Consider the following 23,761-nt stretch of genomic DNA (forward strand, 5'->3'; position numbering starts at 1 on the left):
ACAAGAAAAATGTTTCTTCTCAGGCAAAATCATGTACTTCATGTCATTTCTCTATCAATTATACACAAGACGAGTACTAAAGTCCATGCTGCCATTTTGAGATGCTCATACAAGCACTATGTGACTGATATTTACTTCCAACTGAATGGATGCATGATTCTTCATGGAACTGCTGTTTTTTGAGTTGCTGCTTTTATTCAAAAGATATCCTTTTAAGGCAACATCTCACACTATCAGTTGAAGTATTTTGCTTTATTCCTACAGTTTGACAAAGCATGTCACATCGATACAAAAGTCAATGCATTCCTTGTCTAACATCCATATCTCAAGTCATTACCTCACTGGATACAAGTATTAATCACACAGGTATAATACAGACTGCTTTCAGACAGCTGTACAGTGTACCGTTCCTTCTGGGTTTTTTTTTTTCCTCCATATAAAAGAAAACAAATCCTCTGCTTTGCACATAATATCAAGATAATGTGCATGTTTGTACATGCAACTTGAAGAAGTTAAGGATTAGAGAACCACATTAAAACAGATTGATTTTTCCCATTAGATATAAAGGAGACATTGTGACATTGATTAGTTTGTCATGTTAAAATGTGCCATGCTGACAACGATAGTGCGCGACAAATTTGTTCTGTATCTCAGTACATATCATTCTGTGTTTACAGATGTATGTCATTGTGACCTATGAAAGTTATGAAATTTCAAAGTATCACTGCAAGAATTTGCATTTTTAATCAATCTATTATTTTCTTAAAAGAATCAAAGGACAGAATGTGATATTTCAATACTATATTGTATGTTTAAGCCATATACATGTACATAATATTATGTCTGATCAATGTACTATTTGTGTGTTCCATACTGTATGAATATTATGCTCTATAGCCAATCGATTTACAGCATCCTCTATAACATTGCTGATGTAATGATGCTGACTTATTTTTCATGACAAAAATAAAAGCAAACAGAGAATTTGATCTATTTTGATTCTTTGTGAGATGAAGGCAGAGAGTTCTCTGCATTATCAGACCAGAAAGAAAGACAGAAGTCTGCTATGAGTAGCTGGCAGCAGTCCAGTTGACAATGCTATAAAGTGAGTAGAAGAAATAAATGTGATCTCAAGTGATGACTGCAAAGACTCAATTCTTTTGTCAAAATACCAAGGGTTGTGATGAGATGGACGAGGATTCCAAGAATGCCATGGGACAGTGTGACACAGTCAGTGATGTTCACTTAACCTGCTTCCTCTGGAGTCACATAAGTTAGCACTTAACTTGCTGTTTGAGACACTCTGTTCTAACAGTTTTTGTATAAATTTTTACTCAGGAAACGTGCACGGTAGACAGTATGTTAAGACTGTAATATAGGCCTCTTTTGGCAAGATGTGCTTTGAATGTCGTATTCCAGAGTTACACCTGTTAAGAGTGGAGCATTCACAAGGACTGTTGTTAGACTGTGCTTGTGTCAGATGTGTGTCCCAAGGACGTGTGTGCTTTGTGCAAGCTGTGTGGTCAGACATTGTGTGGTCAGTTACTGTGTTGTGTCTACAGGATGGCACTCTTTGGCAAATCAGATGCACTGCTTTAAATCAGGTTTCAAATGCTCTTCCAACCCTAACCCATGACCAGTTAATGAATAAATTCACTTGTCCATCCTATTGGGCCTACCAGTAATGCATTTAGTATGCAGCTGATTTGAGAATTGTAACAATGTACTCCCTATGGGAAAGATATCCATCATTTGAATAGGGTACGGCCAGCATGTGCTATGGAGCAATGAACTGAATTTATATCTTAAAGAAGAAATCCACGACCTATACAAAGATTATTCATAGTATACTTAAGAAATCCAGGATTCCGATGAGCTCAATGATATACCTCACTTCATAACCATTGCAGCAAACGAGATTTTTACATTTGGGAATATTTTCAGCCAAACAGTTCAAATTGCTGTACGGAATTGAAATCAATCACGTGACCCGATGACGTTTCACCCTCACATTGCTCGAACGAAGTTTATTTGCGGAGGAGCGTAGGAGGAGCTCAATACACGTACAGTACCTTGTGCAACTGAGTTGTATACACTGAGCTGCATGCATGATATGCATGCTGTTGGACATCGTGCGTGCATCATAACATTGAGCGAAGATGCCGATGTGTCAGGCATACGGGTGTACGAATAAGCCTGGGAAAGGCAAGAAAAAAAGCTTCTTTCAGATACCCAACCCAGAAATAGAAAGGGAACGGTGTGCAAAATGGCTCAACAACATTGGAACGGATAAATTTGATGTGAAGACATACAAATTTAATCCAAATTGAGTCGTATGCGAAGACCATTTTGAGTCGCACTGGTTCCAGGATGACATTCGTGCGCGCGTGATGGGATACGTGCATCAGCACTGCCAGCAGCGGCAGTCCTCTTGGTCAGTTCTTCTTGATTCCACTCTGGTTGGAAAGCATATCCAGGTGGACCCAACATGACACTTGCAGTAAAACCACATAGAATGAACATACGGCAATAAACGGAGATTGATAAAATGGGCGCTAATTAGAGCTGAGAGAAAATTATAAACGAAAGAACAAGCGATGTATGAACTGTATGCTGTACGTATGTATATGGTTGGTTCACGGTGTAGTGGGACGCGACGCGACGCACGCTGTGAGCTGAACACTGAACGCTGCGACAACACACGTACATACACTCACACTCACACATACAGTAGTACTTTAAATACAAGTGGCACACAGCCATCACACACAATTTCTGCGGCAAGGGTAGGCAGCGATCGTGGAAAACGGAAGTGCGGGTCGTACGTCATCGGGAATTGCATTGTGGTAGAGAACAGTCTCGCTCACTTTTAATGCGTCTCGCAAAATGAAAATATTAAACAAAATGATTAAAAATATTTTCCGTCAAGTATTTGTGAAATTAAGAGTATAGCTGAGCGTTTCAAATTTTTGGCTTTCATTTGAGAATGACTTTATGTAGTCCCGGATTTCTTCTTTAAGTACACAAGCTGTTGAAAGACTTCCTTGCAGCCAAGTATAAGTCAGGTAGCAGAAGTCCTCATTTCCATACCTCAATTATTCTAAAAAATTTCCTAGTTCAATGCTGAAAAGCCTGGTGACCAAGAGCCATATGCCCAATATGCACAATTCTCACTATTACACACAAATAATGTGCCAACAGTGGTAATATTTAGTAAATATGTCACATGTCATTTTTTTTACATGTTTTGTTCCCCTTACAAACCTACAATGTACAATAACATTAAACTGAGTACCTTCCTTCTGTGAGTACTGGAGATTGAGGTCAGTAAATGCTTCAGTGTGTAACCCAAGGGACCACTGAAGGACTAAGCAAGGAAGATGATGCATCTTATACAGGGGCACTACCGCTGTATCTCATCATAGCCATTCTAAAGCAACAACCAAATAACTGTGAACATAACAGAGAGTTTCTATCCATCCATGATGAAGACTTTCATACAATTCACAAACCATACACAAAATTATGAGTAGTACATGAAAGTAGCCTTAAGGTATCAATTCACCTCTTTGCATGTATCAGTGTCTTCCAGAAACAGCACCAAGACTGACAGAAATGAATCAACTCCTGAGACTTTAGCCTAATTACCTACCTTTTTACTTTCACATAGCCATGCTATGGGAGTGCCACAAGGTTTACACAAACATGTATACAGACAGAAAGGGTTATTGTTTGAGGATAAACACACATTTCCTTACCCAGACCTGTGGGGTGTGGACTCCTTGTACCTCCTAAGGGACCCCCCTGCTCCAGCTGCCTCCTTCCTTGCATCATGGATAGCTGCAGCAGCATTGGCTGCCATGGCTGCAAATGAAGGTTGCCGAGCCATCTTACGCTGAGAGGAACTGGAACTTGGAGTGGCTGGGGAGGCAGCAGCTCCCATGGGAGAGCCCTGGGCTTGTTGTTGTGAGGCATGTTTGACACTGCTAGGTTTGTAGTGTGCTGCAAGGGCCAGGATCAGCCTCATGATTGCCTTTAGGTTGCCATCCACGATGTCTGCAAGAAACAGAGAGTACGGGCAACCATTCATTTTGACCATTTTACTGTGACATCAACAATGAAATCTGACTGCTTAATCTTATTGTTGGTTTGACTTTTTTAAAAAGGAGCAACTTTTCAAGGATTTTTGTGCTGCTCTAGACTAAACCTTGTCATTTAATACATGCAGAGTTGCTCATTTTCCCCTCTTTTACTATTATCCAATTTAGCTCTCGTGGACTACATAGATTATCTCACACAAATGAAAAATATAAATGCGCTGAAATACCAGTATACATGACTCCAATGAGTTTAAATTTCATGTCTAAAACAAATGCTGCAGTAACTACATACACACGTACAAGTGGACATCTAATTTCAAAGTTTGACTGATTTTTCCCCATTTCAGTTTAATTTACTGTGGGATAGCTCTTTGGAATAGTAGATTTGATACCTAAATCAGCATCATTTATACAAAAAGCTCACAAGATAAGAACATGGAAACGGGAATACGACAAACTGTCCAAGGGAAGATAACTTAAAAGCATAATGTGCATTGAATCCTGCAAACCTTTTGCTGAGGTATGGTGCATCCGTATCCGTTTGGAAGCCATGAACTGAAGGACTCTCTCTACATTCTCTCGCATCACTGTTGTGGTGGATGGGTTATAATCAACCCGAGACAAGGTCTCTCCAGCTACATAACAACAATAAAGGTAAGAACAAATCTCTGTCAGCATCACTCCTTCTTTGGCACATACATGTTTCAGTAGTAACATTTCTGCAAACTGGTTCAAGACGCTCAATGTGTCCTAAAGAAACTCAGCGATCATGAGCTGGAATCAATCTACTTGACAAATTATATGTTAAGCTGTGAGAAATCAAAGCACCTGTATGGTTGCAACCGTAAATGGGGATTTGGATACATACATGTATGTGGAAAAACTTGAATTACCGGTAATCTACTTATAATCAAGCTAGGGAAATCAAAGTACGGTTGAATGGGTACTTGGGTACATGGGAACACTGCACACAAAGGAAGTTCCAGACATTAAGGCAACATTTCTAAGCAAGATGATATACCTGGTTATTAAATGGGACGAGACACAAGGTGAATAGGGTCACAAATTTCATCAAATATACAAAGCAGATTATCAAACTAATCTTACTAAACAAAAGAGTGAGTGAAAAAAGGTATACAACAAAATATATTCATGAGTATAATGTTTCAAAAAACCTTGTTCCTATCATGGAAATTTTGTGAATGATGAGTTATTTAATGAAAGCTTCTAAGGATTTATTGCTGGATAACATATCATTTACTCTACCAGGAAACTTAGCCAAACTTAAACCAAGTCCAGCCCTCGACAGTAACATGATGTCTATTTCTAAAGCTAAGTGTACTGGCTGTCATGTGAAACAACTGGCAGACTGATGATACACTGGGACTTGTGTGTTTTGTGCAGTTACACTACCAAATGCAGAATGGATAATAGAATTTTATAAAGGTATAGTTTACCATACAATTTGCAGATGAAACAAAAACCCAGCATTAGTGCTTTAAAATAGTTCTAAAATGTGAGTTAGGGATAGAAACAACCACTGTAAAAATTTGAATCGGTAAAATCGATGTTAAGTATTGTTTAATATACAAAATGTGAACAGTAGTTATAATAAAAATGCTTCCAGACTAAACCATCTACTGTTACGATTTATTGAGAAAAATACAGATATCTCCTTATATTTTAGGCTTTGAAAGAAAGATATTATTCAGAGGGGTGAAGGCTCAGGTTTCTTTTTTTTTAGTTTCTTCAGTTTGTCTCCCTCTACAAATGAAAATTTGTTAAGATCACAACTGCTGATCTGTAAATCAACAAACATGTCGGAAAAAAGGAACCAGTGGGACTCGAACCTGTCATCTACTGCTTTCTGGGCAGCGACACTACCACCAGGCTGTCCCTAGTTGCCGGCAGTGACACGATGAACGTGGAACAAATACCTAAGCTCCGAGATTCCGATATTGTGATGTTAAGTAGTCCAAGGCATATAAATGAAAGAAAGATATTATTCAGAGGGGTGAAGGCTCAGGTTTTGTTTTTTTATATGCCTTGTCCGCCTTGGACTACTTAACATAACAATGTCGGAATCTCGGAGCTTGGGTATTTGTTCCACGTTCATCGTGTCACTGCCGGCAACCAGGGACAGCCTGGTGGTAGTGTCGCTGCCCGGACAGCCTGGTGGTAGTGTCGCTGCCCGGAAAGCAGTAGATGACAGGTTCGAGTCCCACTGGTTCCTTTTTTCCGACATGTTTGTTAATTTACAGATCAGCAGTTGCGATCTTAACAAATTTTCATTTGTAGAGGGAGACAAACTGAAGAAACAAAAAAAACCCCTGATTTTAGGCTTTATCGCAAAAATTTTATATGATAGGATGTTTTGTCGTACAACAAACCTAATGCATTAAATGTCATATCTTGAAAAATTTTGAAATCATTGTTTCCAAAGGTAAACAGGACCTTTAAGGACCCATTTTCACTGTATGGCAGCAGACAGCAATTTGTTTGTTTTTTCCTAATGGCTACTGAAATATGATATCATTTACACTTTACACTGTCTGCATGATTAATAACGATTCATTTTAGAAGTTTATTAAAACAACATTTGCCATTAAAACTGATATAAATACTTTTCAGGTACATTTGAACACAGGACACCCAGGTACATCTAATCTGCATAGTCTGAGCTTGTTAGCCTGTTAAGTCCAGTCCTGAGTAAACTCAGACAGATGTCTATGGGAAATGAATGTAACGTTTCAGCAAAATCAGCCTGTCCTTGACGAGTCAATGACTGTTGGATGTGTGCAAGATATAGTGTGATGTGAAGATCCATGTATGAACTTTGTGCAGTTGTTGGATGACTGTTTCAGACCTCTTCTTACTGCAACAGTTGCTTAATTGGGACAAATGTCTCATTCTTATGTCACTTTGATTAAACAATGACCACTGTATTCATTTAAGTTCCCTTCCCCTAAAATCCTCCACTCTGGTGAACCAGGCAATTTGAGCTTCTTCTGAGCAACTGCACATGGATGGAAATTTTGGCTCTGCAATTATTAACATTTATGTACATTATCTCAATTGCCTATAGATGTGTTATGAATTGTCGTGAGTCTTATCAAGATCTCACTATGACATCTTATGTCACATGTGATGTCAGCCTTTATGGCAACCTGCAGTTGAACAAGCTTCCTTTGATACAGGCCTTCTCTTTCTTGTTTCCTTTGAAAGATGAACACTACCTTTAACTGATCATTTGTGTTCATGTTCAGTATTCAGTATATTTATTCAGTTTTATGTATTATCATGCCAGCGTTTCTTCACAAAAGTTTGAAAATAAAGGAACTGAAATGGAAAAGATTTAATTCCCTGACTCTAGGGCTGAATGAGCTGCAGCATTATACAGCACGCCTATGAAGTCCAAAGGAGTAAAACATCTTGAGAAGTTTAGACTTGAATGTGAAAAAATATGAAGCATTTTGTCTTTTCAAAGTACATGAACTAATAACTGCATCTAATTTGTCTAGTCGATTGTGCATGCAACTAAGATAGACATGGGGAATTAATATGTGACCCGCTACAACAAAAGGATCCTAAAGTCGCTGACGGCTGAGCCGAGAAAATCGAGTTTGAAGTCACATCATCAAAATTGGTCTAAACAATCAGATTTCTGTTTTCGGCGTAATTTTGTAGTCTAATGTTTTGTCCATCATCTGCCGAAATTTCGAAGCTAAATGATCAAAGGAAAGGCAAAAAAATAGCGTTTTTCTGGGCCATGATTTTCCGACTTTCAATGTAAGAGAAACGTGTCCGAAGATTTGGATTTAGCGCCTCAGGTAGACTCCGTCCCTAGCAACGAGGGAGTGATCTTATTGGTCAGTGTGTGGCATCCTGATTACCGATAGGTCGTGCGTAGACCGCTGGCGCTAAGCTTGACTGAACATGGCGGAGGTCGCTGGGAGCGTGCCCTCTATTGTCAAGCCGTGAAAACTGTCTCGCCTAACCATGATCATGATAGCGTCGGAAGGACAACTTTGAAGGCGTTTTTCTCGAAACTCTGATTTCCTCAACCAATGACATGCGCTGATAAAATCATCGATATCTCTGCCACTGAGTACTTTTATGAGTTGTGCTGCATATGGAATTAAAGTAGAAGAGTATGGGAATAATATCATGCCATTTTCAGAAAATTGTCCTCCCCCAAATTTCGAATCCTTTTGTTGCAGTGGGTCACATATACGCTTTTCACATCAGATTTCCAACCAAGTAAAAAAAAAAGAAGATAAAATAAAGGCATGAATTCTTTAACACTATGAGCATTCACATTAATGTTTTACTCCATTTACTTGTAGGGTAATGAAACACACACACCTACGATAAAAACGAAACCATGCTCTGCCCATCCAACAAAGCCACAAAACATGGAAATCATATTTCCTATTGACCTTTGATCTATGTTCAGCTTGAGATGACTGGCAACCACGTATCTAACATGCCAAATGAGCTCACTTGCATGTGCAGTATTTCTAAGGGCAATTAAGACTTTGTTCTCTGCCAGGTGGGACTTTGTATGACTCGAAATGTTCTGAAAATGGGTGTTTTCTCATCTAGCTATCTTGGTTAGGGATCAGCTGTGGGGAAGTTTCAAATCAGTATTGAGCATTGATGACACAATTAATAATTGAGGGTTAATCAACAACCATGTACATGAACAGAAATGGCTAATTTCCTGCATACAGCCTCACCCACACCATAGACTGAAAATCTTGTACAGTCTTGTAATATTTGTGGAGCCTGTTCAATTATTGCTAATGAAATCCTTGTTTTAGTGCTCTGCTACCTGCAATGTATGTCTTTAAATCAAATAGTGATTGCCTCTTCCTCAAACCTGTCTACTCATGAGCCACTACGTCAATACACACATCCAAATTATTCTGTTCTTGTTGGCTGTGCATTAGATGGATTTACTCTGTCTCACCAAAATACCTCAAGTTTCTTTAGTCCTCCCTGTAATCTCTTTTTCTCAAGTTCACACCTCAAGGATATCATGAATCACACATGTGGGGTAATGCAATCATGCTTTTATGGACATGATCCTAAACTAGTTGAACAACCTCACTATACTGTAAAACATGATATATTCGTGGCATGGAATTTTCACGAATTGGAGCCGATGGCCAACCGGCACTGTAAACGGACAAAATTGTGGGGCTGAGTACCGCAATTTAGGCCTGGCTCGGCCACGGCTCGGCCCGGCCCTGCACTGTAAACGGGGTCATAGGTACAGTATATCTTTGACATGTGGGAACCAATGCACGTTTGTTAATGGAAGTCTGTTGGCATACACCATCTATCAATCATATTCACACAGAAGAAATTTACATAAACGGCTCCATGGTTTATATCTAAACCACCTTCGTGAACTCGCCCACTATGTCTACCAATTAAGGCTATGTTTTACACCATGTCCCAATGGCAGTCCTGTTTGGCTCAAACTTAGTGTGCTGTGGGATTTTGGCAATTTTTTCCCACTATTCAAAGTTTGCAACAATAACTTGGCCCGGCATCAAAGGCAATTATGGCCTGTCACTTTTGGTCATCCCGTCCCTCCTGCATTTATTTTAATTATTTATTTATTTTTTTTTTTGTCAGTGCAATCCTGTTTCATCACAGTGACTTGAAACACGACTGCCATGGCCACCAGCAACTACAATCTTATCACACAAATGACACATATTTTCTTATATATTTAAAACAAAAGAAAACTATGAAAAATCTTGAATCTTGAACTTTTTTTCAAGACCTTATTCTGTCGAATTTGTGCGCTATTTTGTACCACTAATTTTACTCTCTCAGGGACAACTTACATATGGTGTACAATTGTCAGAAAGTTCAGCCAATGTATGACAAAATGAAACCACCGGTACATGTATTGCAATTTGAAGACTTTACTCAGCCATGAAACTCTACGCATGAAGGCATGCTTGCTCAAGATGATGAGGTCAGCCTAGCTTTTACTTTATGACCAGTGAGTATCAGATGCAACTGATTGACAAATTGCCCTACATCGACATAAATAAGCACTGAAATGATCAGTGTGTTAGTAGTAGCCATGATCAAAGAAATCATGGGCATACATACTTGAGCAGTTGCAATGAAAACATCTCGACAAAGAATTTCATGAATTTGGAGTATCAGATGTGTGTAAATCCTCACAAAAAGATCACTTGAAACACAATTTGACATTCAAAAACTTTTCTGCAAGTTAGTGTAAAATGTAAGGCCCATCCATCAAACATTGTACAGCATACATTAACGACTCAATTGCTGACCTATCATTATCAAGACAGTTGTTTTCAAACAGGAACAAAGGTTTCCCTACTGAGCTTCTTTTTCACATTAGTTTATCATTTGTTTCATTCATCACTCTTGTCAGATGCATCAATGTCACATTTTATTGTAACCACAGAACTGCAGTAAATCACAAATGCAGCAAAATTTCAGAGTCATTACAATGTCTTTCTATCGTATCAAACTATATTAAGTATAGCAGAGGAACATTAAAATGCTATCTTATTTTGTGTGAAGACCAAGAGAAAGAAGAGAAGACCCAAAGGGCATTCTTACAAACAATCTCAACAAGATGAACCAAGGCTACTCCATCTTGCATATCTCTCCGGAGGTCCTCCACCATGTGACATCCTGGCCTCTTCTTCAGCTGAGAGTTCACCCAGGCCACGTATGCTTGCAGTTGTTGCTGCAGCATAAAACAGAAAGAGAGGAATCAAATTAGTATGAAGGCTTCCATACATTCTGCATTTCTAAGGACATATATAGATATTTTGATAAAAATTGCAAAGCTAAAAGAAATAGGAGAACAAATAGAAAAGTTGCCAGCCTATACTTCATTCACTTACATGACCCAGTATGGTCTTTGTATTGTACAACTGTAGTTCATTTATTCTGTTAGGCAGTGAGGTAGATTTAAAGTCTCAGAAGTCAAACTGTAAGAGCTGCTTGTGAGTACAACACAGACCAAAGCCAATTGGCTTCTGCAATACATTTCCTATTTTCAGTTCATCTTCAAATCATCAAAGTAATAGGGATGGATGAAAAAAACAAACAGAACTGTCTTGTTGTATTAGTCATAATAGCCACACTTATGGATTTTGGAATCATAACAAGAATTCTGCATAAAGAATGAGAAAATACAGCATGATACAGGGAACAGTAAAACAAAGGTCAGTTGTGACCTCGATCTCTGAATGAAGTTGATTTCTTCAAAGCAATGTAAGAGGAACCAGAGACATGTATTTTGTACACAACTCTGATCTACAGATAAATGAAATATGAAATGTCCCGATGAGGATCTTTCCCCTTCTTGCAACTTGGGCAGGAACATAAATGAAACACTGGTCCAAGTCCAGTATTGTGGAAGTCTAGTCGAACTGGTCCTTTGATGTGCCCCCAAATACAATATAAGATTAGATATGACATTCAAAAAGGTCAGATCTGATATATTGGTACAAGAAAACCCAAGCAGAGATAAACTCTCAAGATTAATGTAAATATTGATTAAAACATAACCAGTGCTGGCAGATACAAGACATTACAGTCACACACAGCGAAAAATTAGAATGCAATCTGAGTTAACTTGCCCATTACTGCAAAAGTGGAAATTTTCGCGGTGTTCAAATTTTCGCGCATTTCGCGCAACCAGAAACTAGCGCGAAAATAAAAGCACGCGAATATTTTTGCTTGCCATATGTGCCTGTGTGTGATGTCTTGATTCCGCGGAATTAAAAACACGCGAAACTCTTCCGACCCGGCCAAGCGCGAAAAATTAGTCACGCGAAAATATCCACTTTTACAGTATTCCCATTCACTAACAAAACATACAAATACATAAAAACAAGTGCAAATATTACCTAAGGAGAGAAAGCATGTGATAGTAAAACAAGCTATTCATCACCTTTGACACAATCCAGGAATTCAACTTGACAAGTCTCCAGATATCGATGTCTGGCATCCTTATATGCAGGTAACCATAGCAACTTTGAATCCTCAAAAATTAGCATTCAGTCCTTGATATATGATTACTGTATTTGTTTTGGAGTGTGCAAATATTGAAAGATGGCTGTTCTCTGTGTTAAAGGTAAAATCCCATTTGTTTGAATCCATTTAAGAGTTACAGATCCAATATTGAAATCATCATACCATCTCCTTTATGGCGACATCTACGTCCACCAGTAAAAAACGACTACCAGTAAAAAAGTAAAACCTTCCAAGACACAAACTACATATTAAGCATGATTCAGTTTTCAATGAAATTAAGTTTGCTGTCAAATTGTTTCAACAAAGGGTGAGTTTTCAGCAATGTTTGGTAAGAGCAATTCACAAACACAGCTGGACAGAAATGAACAAGAAAAATCTGGAAATGTCATATATTGTGATCCACTTCAAGTCGTGGGCGGTGGTTGTGTCAGGCATGCCACAGCCCCAACTGTCAATCAGTGCGATGCACAAATCATTCTCAGCCACCTTGTGAGGAGGAAAACTTGTCCAATAGTATCATGGACACTGCTGATTGAAAGCAAAGACAACAGTGATATCCTGGAAAGCCACAAATGGATTGCTTTTGGCCATCAAATGCAGGCAGATTATCACTTGGACTGGCAGCAGTGCAATATGAATGATAAACTCAGACTGTTGATGTTTACAATCATAAAATGTTGATTCCAAGCTCCAGCAATGGCTGTAGCATGAAAGAAACAACTTGTAGCCAAGCACACGATGCTTTCACAATAATATTCATGCAGAATTTCACATATCAGTTCCAGTCATACCTGCCATTCATGAGACATGAGTCTATTTGTTGAATTGCAGTATTTGACTTTGAGACTCTCAGAAGTCCTTCTACAGTGTACTTCACAAATGGCTAGCTGCATCCATACATTAGGTGATGACAGAAAGTTCTCTCAGTTCAAGAGAATTTTCTCTTTAGTGCCAACTCCACAGAGACATGTGCTAAATGCTCCACCGGTAGAATGAAATCAAACAGCATTTATAAGAAGTTATGCACACAACCTGTACTCCAAGACAGCACTCTCCTTTCATTTTCCACTGAGAAACAAAATACACGCAAATGCCTGGCCACCATCCAATGGTAAGTGAGAAAAAAAAAAAAAACATGCCTTGATCTCTAGAACAAAAGACATGAAAATGTTACAATAATCTCAGGTCAGTAAAGTGCAATATATGTGACAAATATATTGATCCACTGCAACTGCCTACACTCCTGGACGGTTATTCCTGTCATGCCTTTTGATGCACAGCACACTATCAAAGAGTTACTCAGCAGTGTACAAGCCAGGCATGCCTAGTCTACACCGTACACAAAACAGACCCATACAGCTCCATATCTATCATCAACTAATGAAATCACCAATATGATTTTGGTCAGCTTGCGATCGAATAGCTAAAGAGATAAAACCAATTTACCAAATACCTTTAATAGCACTCTTAATTGCAGAGGTTCAAGTGCATCACCATCAGTCAAACAATGACATCACAGACAATATGAAGCCCTGGAGCAGTAAAAGCATAGAAGAGTCGTTCACGCCTCCTGTTGCATGTTAGCGGGCATTCTCACTGATCCACCATATTTCAGCTAATGACATTTGGTATCAGAATATGTCTAATTTGATGATCAAATCATCTACTCCGTTACATTGACTGGACAAAGCAAGTTTTCTCTGGAGCAGCTTGTATGTCTTTTTGAGTCACCTGGAGACATTGAGATAGAAGAGGCTTTGTGAATGAAGGAGACTTACAGACTCCTTCAGTCACAGGGTCACTCTATATAGTTCAATTTCACTTTAGTTGGATATTAGTATCATCTTGTGCTTGTCATGGGTCGTAATTCTAGGCATCAGTGAGCCATATAAATACATCTTGTACATGCCTGTCTCATGATCTTTACATTAAAAAAAAGAGCTACTAGCTGACAATGAAGTGCAGTATTATCTATCATCTTGTTGAACAGTCTACAAAGACTGAGAAAAATGACTGTCAGTGAATTATCATAAAAACATTGGGTGTAATTTCTAATGTTCATGTCTACAGGGAATAATACTATGTGCATCAAGTTGGGAAGAATGGTTCCTACAAATCCTTGACATACTATGGTGACATTTTGATGAGGTTTACCTCAGATCTCATGGCAGGATCCCACATGTCCAATCTCAGAGGCTATTTGACACCTTGGTGATCTCCCTCAAACTTCACAAATATTGTTTTAAGTGTCTGTGGCTGGGATTAATATTTATATGTTTCAAATGTGTAAATATATGCAGTATATTAGTACATCATCGTGTGCCTGAAAGAATGACACCAATGCATGCGAGGGGTGTACGTAATACATGGGCCTTGCATGTGGTTATTTATTTATTTAGGCCTATGCATTCCATTTTCTTTCAACAGGGTAGCTTATGCAGAACTGCTCTTCAGAGGAGCCTTGCAACACATACAAAATACAATTTATGTAAAAAAACACTCAAATTTACAGACGTGGTAACACAGAGCAAACACAAATGCAAAATTGTACAAATAGAGAAACTGTACAAGAGTTCTAGTTTCAGTTTTACACAGAGCCATTGAAGAAAAACAAAACAAAAACAAACAACCAAGTCCCGGAAAGATCAAGACACATTCATCTCCACACCAGTACATGTTTTGTCAATCTTCCAGGCACAAGATACATGGCACAGGGCATTCACAGTGCAGCCAAATGAGGAACTTTAAAGTCAGGAGATTCTGAAGAACTTTCAGGGAGATTGTGTGTCTTACATGCATTTTAGGCAAAAATGATCCAACAATCAGGAAGATTTTTATATTCCCTTGTCAGGACATACTGAAGTTCATTTTCTTTTTCTCAGGGAGCCTGCTAAAGAGACAGAAAGACTTAGCAGGTCTACTTTGCTGTACATGTACATTCATATAATTCTGTCAATAATATACAGGAGGAATTTAATAGTGGACACTGACACTGGTATCCATTACTTTGCCTGAATCCTTTGGACTTATTTGTATGTTTACTGTAAAAATTGATATTTTCACATGAGTAATGTTTTTTTTTTTTTTTTTTTTTTTTAATAACCTAGTCAGCTAGGTAAGATGAACTTCACATTTTTTTTTTTTAATTCAACGGATTCAGGACATTGGTAACTGGGGTACATGCATGAAAAATATTTGCCTGCTTTTATTTTTGTGCTAGCTTCTAGTTGTGCAAAATCCACAAATATTTCCGCTTCTACAGCACCTGATTTTTTTTTTCTCAGCAAGGAGTGACAGTCTTTCTGAGAATGGTCTCCCTCATTTAAATCTATCACTCTGGCCGCGTTCATGCGAATTTCGTAGCCAGAATCACAAACATGAATCATGATTCAAAACGGCGTTTCAAATCACGGTCTCAGCGGAAGAGCGTTCATGCGGGCTTTCGCAATGCTGATTCTGGCTCTGCTCATCCTTTGCCATTGCGCAGCGCACTGCGCAGTTTCTGCAACTCGAGCCAGACCTCCTTATGCCAACTGATCAGTCAGTTATTATAGGCCTTTACGTTTTAATTTCAGTGAATACTTTCCAATACTAAGGTGTGGCATTCAGGCTCTGCCCACAGAAGGGAATAATCCTAATTCTTCGTCTCTCCAATCGTTTCCCTAGGTAGACACAGCGCTGCAGCCATTACTTTTATCAACTCAATCGGAGAGTAATTGCATGTATTATTATATTAAACAGCTAACGTTAGATACTAGCATAGAATCGATGTATGGCGTTGATGTAAACAAATAAATGCAAGTATGGTACCGAAACACACGATTCATAAGACGTACACAAGCGCGCGAACAGAGCAAGAAGCTGTGGGATACCCCTCGAGACACGCATGCGCACAACGCACAATGACGTCATAGAATCATGATTGAAATCACGGTTGCGTTCATGCGGTTTCTGCGATCGTGATTCTGGCAGAATCATGATTCAAAACGCCCTATTTTCTGCGTTTCAGATCGGCGTTTTGAAACGCGTTTAAATGGAAAAATCGCATGAACGCAACGCAACTAAACACGTTTAGCGACTAAACGTGTTTAGAAACGCAATTCTAGTTTCGCATGAACGCAGCCTCTATGTGTTCTGAGCTGATGTACATACAGAGTAGGCGTATCTATATATATAATCCCTTTATTCTGTTTCTTACTCAAACCCGGTCTAATTCTAGAGACTATCAACAGAGGTCTTGGTCACACACAAGAATACATGTATTTGCAAATACATGGGAGAATACCTCAGAGCAATTCAAAGGAAAAAAAGTTGGGCTACAAAAGGATTGGAAGTTTGAAAAGAGTTAACAGCCCTGTGAGGGGTACCTCTTACCCCCCTGATAGCTTAGAGAGAGGGGGGAATAATACCAAATCTCTGCTCCATTAAGCTCTACCATTGATCAGGAAATAGTTCCCCACTTTAACCGCTCTAAACATAGATTTATTTACCATTGCCGGAATATTTGTCGGGACAAAGCGTTATCAAGGTTAATTCTAAACCATGAAGTTCAAGGCATACATTCTTTGAGGTATTTTACTTGCACTAATGTGTTTTTACTGGGTCACACCTGCTTGGAGAAAACATATAGTGCAGACATAACTTGACATTTACTGAACCTGACTGATGCTTCTTGTTTCAAACCAGTTTCCAGTAAATTGGTATTAGGGAAATGCATAGAGGCAGAAAAAGGCCACAAATCAGTGACATTTCAATCAAACAAGTAAAAATAGTATAGCTTTGGGAATGTCAAGATGTCATCCCATGTGAATTCTTTGAGGTGACATGCATAACTTGATTTGGTCTATATCCTTGGTAGTCAGTATCATAGCAATCCAATGGACAAAACACAAAGACATACCATACCAAACAATATGATAATCATCCCAAACTGACAATTTTTGGTATGCTTGCATAGTAAAATCAATATGATTTATTAATTTAATATAATAATACTGCTTTCATTGGGACTAATAAAAAAGTCAGCTAGCCTGCAAGTCAGGTAGGCTGTACTGAAGTTTCCCACAAATCATGTAGCCAAGTATAGTATACACTGTAAATGTGACATATCTGAGTGATGACCATGGCAGTATTTGTAACTTAAACTTTATACTGTTAATCAGCGGTTGGAATGAAATACCAACGGACTACAAAGAACAGCAGAGAGTTCCGATAATAGGTTTTCATATCGCTGCCAGTCACATCTCTTTTTATGATGGTATATTTTGTAATACATCTTAACAGTTCTACTGGAGTTTGTAGTTATCACAACATTTGTGTATTGCCCAACTGTCTGTCAACATGCTATCAAAATATCCTATTTTATATAGGACAAAAAAAGGATAGGATATAAAATATTCGGCATTCACATATCACATATATATATATATATATATGTAAAAATGCATTTGTCTGTAAAATCGATATTTACATAAATGATTTTTGAGAGAAGGTGTTTGCATGGTGTGGTATATTAGATACACTTGGTTTGCGGTTCACCATGTATAGTCCTTAGAAGGACTGTTGAAATGACAGGAGAAAGATAGAAAGAAAAGGTTGGATGAGAGGTGAGAATTGAATAAGAGTATTCTTTCTGGAGTGAGTGTAGTCCTAAAAAGGACTGTGAACCAAGGAAGTATGGAACCAAGGAAGTATAGAAGAGTTAGAAGATACTCCCCTTAGAGGAGTCTCTTCTAACTCTCCTATACTTCCTTGGTTCCATACTTCCTTGGTTCACAGTCCTTTTCAGGACTACACTCACTCCAGAAAGAATACTCTCACTCAATTCTCACCTCTCATCCAACCTTTCTTTCTATCTTTCTCCAGTCACTTCAACAGTCCTTCTAAGGACTATACATACATGGTGAACCACAAACCAAGTGTATCAGATATTTACATATTTGTCCTTTTTATATTTAATTTGGTAAAAAAACGCGAGTGGGTAGTACTGGTCTATGAGTGATTGCCTCCTTTCTATCAACAGCATTACAATATTCACACAATTTCTGTGAATGGTTGACCTATCATATTAAATTCGGGATATGTGAAAAAAAAACCTTAAATATCCATGTCTACATCAAGTTTTTAGCACGGCAAATCATTCTGACTGTTTGACATTGCACTTCTATGTACCGGGACAATTTGGTGGAGGGAGAGCTCTGGAAGCCGGAATCTATTGTAAGTTAGTATGTAATACCAATCACAATGTATAGTTCAGACTGCAGTGTAGCTTGTTCCTTCCCTACAAAATTGTCCAAAGAGATGGAGACCATCATTTATCAGGGGCTGCTTCATCACAAGTCGTCAATTTCATGACTCATCCTGTAGTAAATGAATGGGATACATGATGTCGGTCGGATCAATGGTTGCTGGGTGTGGTCTGCTGTAGGAAACAAAACCATGACAGCAGATGGCATGCCATTGATTCTGCATCCAGACCCAGGGATGATGTGTCTGTACACCCTGGCTACACAAAGCAATTGCTAACTCCACAAGCCAATCCTTTACCTGCAAACTACATCTCAGATAATGTTGGCTTGCCATTACACTGCTGTGAGATTTTAGTTTAGTTCACTGTAGATTTGAATGTTATTTACTTCTACTACATTCTAGACTCTAGGTTGATTAAATGTCACACTTGCATCATGCCATTGTATACCATACAACAGTGCGCTATACGAGATCAAGGCATGATCATAATTAAGTAGCAAGGTTCTCGGTAGCACCACATAGCCTAAACTGGCAGAAATTGCATTACATTTGTTCTGTACATTGGCCACACAGTCAACACAACAGAAAGAAATGACTTCAGCGAAGCTTTGATAACTCAGGCTGTTTTCACACGTACTGAGAGTGTAGGCCTAATGTGTAATTTAAATCCCGATTCTAATGATGCACAACTAGAATCATGATTCAAATTATGCATTTTGGCCATGTGTACATGCAAACTTGAATTGGAGAGGATGATGTAAATTGCAATTCCAATCATGATTCAAATGGCGGTCCAGGTGTTCTCCAATCAAGATTCTCCAGAATTACAGTACAAAACAGTCAGATTGACTTCCAAATCTTGTTCGTAGGGCAGGGTTTATGGTGACCTTTCACCCACACAAAAACTGCGCTCCTCAAATGCTCACACTGCAGTCAAAGTGCATGCTACTTCCCACTCAAGAGTGACTGATGAAGACTTGGAATGAAGCCATACCTCCTCTCCTCTCTCTGAAATTCAAAACCGCAGAATCCGTGAAGCAAGCCTTCCTTGGTTATGTGTAAGGGACAGTAATTCAAGTTGTAATTGTACACGTAACTGTAATTCAGCATTGCAATCACATAATTCTCAATCCATGTGGAAACAGCCTCAGACTATAAGCAGCACTGCAACAAAGAATATAATGCATTCAATAATTTTCTTTATCCATACATGTACAATGTAGGGAGTATATTTTGTTGTTTTTTTTGCAGGTAATCCTCTCTTTACAGAAAATATCAATAAGACAAGAGAATGGTTGATGATCATTATTGTCTATAGTGCAGTACCAATCTACTGTTATATTAAATGGGTTAGTCAAATACCGGTTAGTGATTGGCTAAACACAGTCACGTGATGGGGGCACATTGGTTATGTTCGCCCATGGGCAGAACATTTTTGTAATGTTCTCCCATGGGAAAACATTTTCACGTACCAAATGACAAACAGTACCAAACGATTGAACGATCATATTTTTCACGCAATCGATAGGATGAATTTTGCCTATTCCATACAATGTGAAAAGCAGATGACCGATTAATGATGGTATTTGACTAATTAATCCATATAATTTAACAGATGATGATATTTGTTGTCGGGAACATGTACCAAACGTTCCATCCTCAGGGTGTGAAATGCTATTTCAGGAGGCTATAAGTCTCTCGACTTCGTCTCGGGACTTATAACCTCTCTCAATAGCATTTCAAACCCTTCGGGTGGAACATTCGGTATGATCCCTCACCCGCCAGTCATCATCTACTGTATACGCCGAATATTTCGCAAGGTTTTTATTTTCGCGAATTTCGCAAGTCAGGTGCTATTCGCGAAATTAAAGACACACGAAAATATTGACTCTGATCCCGATATGAATGTGCCGTACGCCTGTTCACTTCTCTGTTCAGTACAGGACTCCACGATCGCGAATTTAACCACTCGCGAAATCGTCGGGAATTCCCGATTTGCGAAAATTTAGACTCGTGAAATATATGGCGTATTCAGTATATTTAAGAACTGCTTTTTGGTGCATGGTTGATATTATTGCCCCGAGGGATCTCAACTCCGTGCTATGACCAAAGGAGCTTGCTCCAAGGGTCATAGCATGGAGTTGAGATCCCGTGCGACAATGATATCAACCATGCCCCAAATAAAAGCAGTCTATATCTGCTCTTTATACCCTGAAATAAACTAAAATTCAATCTAACTTGGCCAATCGTGATTGCGCTAGCAAGTTCACATATCATGATCATCAGGTGCTACTAGCATTGCACAGTGATTGTATTGTGAACAATGCAGCACTTGGCCATGGCCCCGGGATGTAAACGCAAGAATTTAACCCGTAGGTAGTCCGTGTTTAATATATACTGTAGACCTCTACACCAAATAAAACTAATTGAAATTGCCTTTACTGATTACATAAATGTCATGTTGCACATCAATGATGGCAGTGGTCCCTACAGCCAGCTGCGACAGAATTCACACACTAGGAATTATACAACTAGAATCAAGGCACTAGTTCTAGTAGAATCTACAAGTACACTGTACAATGTTTTACAGATTGTGGAAAGAGTTGTTGTCTGTCTGTGATGGACTTAAAGGGATGGTACAGTACCGGTGGAGATGAGAATTGGGCTTTTAATTTTTGTGAGATACCAAGAAAACACTTATGATACAGTACAGAACATACCATTTTAAGAGGAATTCAAAGTTTATTTGGTGAAAATCGGGTTTGGAATGACTGAAACATCCAAAAACGAAGTAAAACAAAGCGATCATAACGAAGTGTGGGTCCCACACTTAATTAGAATCGCTCTTTTTTTGATATCTCAGCCATTTCAAAACCAATTTTCATCAAATGAACGTTGAATTCCTCATAGAATTACATGCTCTTTCATATTTCATAAGAGGTTTCTCGTTATATCACCCAAAAAAAAAAAATGTTAAAAATCCCACATTAGGTCTCAACCAAAACTGTACGATCCCTTTAACACACAAAAGCTAAAGGCCATGCCAGAGGGCCTTCGCACTCACCACTTATTAAATCAACACCAACTTTCAGAATACGGCAATGAATATTTGTTCCCAAAAACAAAACAATACAGAAACAAGTGGCACAGCTGTTATTGGTATACAATGACCAATTCTGGAAAATTAAGAAATATCACACAGATGGCCATTCAATCCAGGAAATCTGATGATACAATCTAAATTTCAGTGAATTTTATTTGCTGTATTTTTACATGATTACATTCACTCGTCAGTACCCTTCCAGTGAATCAGAAAATGAAGTTTGCTTCAGTCTTAAGCTGTCTCATGAAGGCATATAAAACTCTCTGTAGCAACACATCTATATGTTATACCTTTGACAGTCATTGCACTTTCAGTCAATGCTTTGACTACTATGTGAAGACAGACACTACCCTAAACCCTTTGAAGACTAGTCTCAAGTAGTCTTGGCTTGGGGTGAATGGGAAATATGTGTTATAATATGAAAATCAGTCTGTCTCCAACAGGTTAATTAAGACATATCATTTCCTCGTTAAGTAGCCACTTCAGAAGAGTCCATCAATAGAACATTCATAAAGCCAAGGCAATATGTACTTGAACATGTCTCAAAGCTTAATTATTTGAGTACATGGTGTAAGGGAATAATTCTTACCATTATACTCCACTATCAGACATCTTGTATACCATGTTAAAATTTTGTTGTGTTTCTTTGAAAGAAAGGGTAATGACATTAAAGGGAACGTATAATTTTGGTTGAGACCTAATTTCAGGTTTCTAACATTATTCGGTGAGATTATGAGAAACATCTTATGAAATATGAAAGAGCATGTAATTCTATGAGGAATTCATCATTTATTTGATTAAAATTGGTTTTGAAATGGCGGAGATATCCAAAAAAGAGCGATTCTAATAAAGTGTGGGACCTACACTTTCTTACGATTGCTTTGTTTTACTTTGTTTTTGGATGTTTCAGTCATTCCAAACCCGATTTTCATCAAATAAACTTTGAATTCCTCTTAAAGATAATAAAAAGTTTTGGTACCTCAAAAGCTTCCCTGAATTTCCTTGTCTTGGTTTGTGTTTCAGGTTAAAGTACGTTGTCTGTGAGAATTACTCGCCCCAAAGTGCTCTCATGTCTTAGTAATCATGCAATAATGGTTTCGTACCAGAGCCGACGCTGTCCAGCGTCGATAAATATTGTACGAAACCACTGACTGCGACCAGCAGCGTGCAGCCCATTGTACGCATAACTAACTGCGACCAGCAGCCCCATACGCATAGCGAAATGGGGCTTCGCATTGTAGCATTCAGGATTATGACAGAATTAGTATCGCGGGTAAATGTCAACTTAAAATCCAAAAATTTCTTCGATTTGAAGACTTACCAATTAAGTTGAAGTATTGAAAACAGGCTTCGAACAACGTTTGGTTCTGCCAATAGTCCCTTTCTGTTCGAATTGATGACTGAATGTGACTCGGTCGAGAGGACCTTGGGAGAGCTACATACACTGGATACCATGGTCAGCGCATGCGCACACAAACATCTTATCCGTTCATGGATTTGAAATTTGTGTGCATGTGATGTGTTCGCATGCACTGGCTGTAGTATTCAGTGTACTGTATGTAGCTCTCCTTTAAGGTCCTGTCGACCGAGTCACATTCAGTCATCAATTCGAACAGAAAGGGACTATAGGCAGAACCAAACGTTGCCCGAAGCCTGTTTTCGATACTTCAAGTTAATTGGTAAGTCATCAAATTGAAGAATTTATGGGATTTTAAGTTGACATTTACCCTGCGATACTAAATCTGTCATGATCCTGAATGCTACAATGCGAAGCCCGATTACGCTATGCGTATGGGACTGCTGGTTGCTATGCGTATGGGGCTGCTGATCGCAGTTAATTGCATGATTACTAAGACATGAGAGCACTTTGGGGCGAGTAAGTCTCACAGTGTTAGTTATATGAAAGGTACTTTAACCTGAAACACAAACTAAGACAAGGAAATTCAAGGACACTTTTGAGGTACCAAAACTTTTTATTATCTTTAAAATGGTATGCTCTGTACTATATCATAAGTGTTTTCTTGGTATCTTGCAAAAAGTTAAAAGCCCAATTCTCATCTCCACCAACACTGTACTATCCCTTAAAATGTACACAAGACATGATTTTATCATGCCACATAACATGCACAAGCCCTTAAATAGCTTACTCAGTCTGGCACTAGGAACCAGCTTTTAAAAAGAAATTATGCCCTGTATAGTCCAGGCTAGGCTCCATAGAAAGTGCACCTAACCTTGTTTTTTGATATATACAATGTTTTTT

At 38.6% G+C, this 23,761-nt stretch overlaps 1 protein-coding gene across 1 annotated transcript in view; it reads right to left on the minus strand.

Annotated features, from left to right (window-relative positions):
- The window catches only part of LOC139742219 (dixin-like), a 47,381-nt gene that overhangs the window by 17,980 nt on the left and 5,640 nt on the right, over positions 1–23,761 (minus strand). Inside the window, exons 2-4 of the mRNA XM_071652795.1 lie at positions 10,722–10,851; positions 4,610–4,735; positions 3,759–4,056 (exon numbers count right to left, since the gene is read on the minus strand). Of these exons, the coding sequence (XP_071508896.1) occupies positions 3,759–4,056; positions 4,610–4,735; positions 10,722–10,851 (554 nt within the window). The remainder of the gene's footprint in view (positions 1–3,758; positions 4,057–4,609; positions 4,736–10,721; positions 10,852–23,761) is intronic.

The sequence above is a fragment of the Diadema antillarum genome, unplaced genomic scaffold (genome assembly GCF_040938485.1).
Source record: "Diadema antillarum isolate AM-2024a unplaced genomic scaffold, OU_Dant_1.0 seq00000987_RagTag, whole genome shotgun sequence".
NCBI lineage: Eukaryota > Metazoa > Echinodermata > Echinoidea > Diadematoida > Diadematidae > Diadema > Diadema antillarum.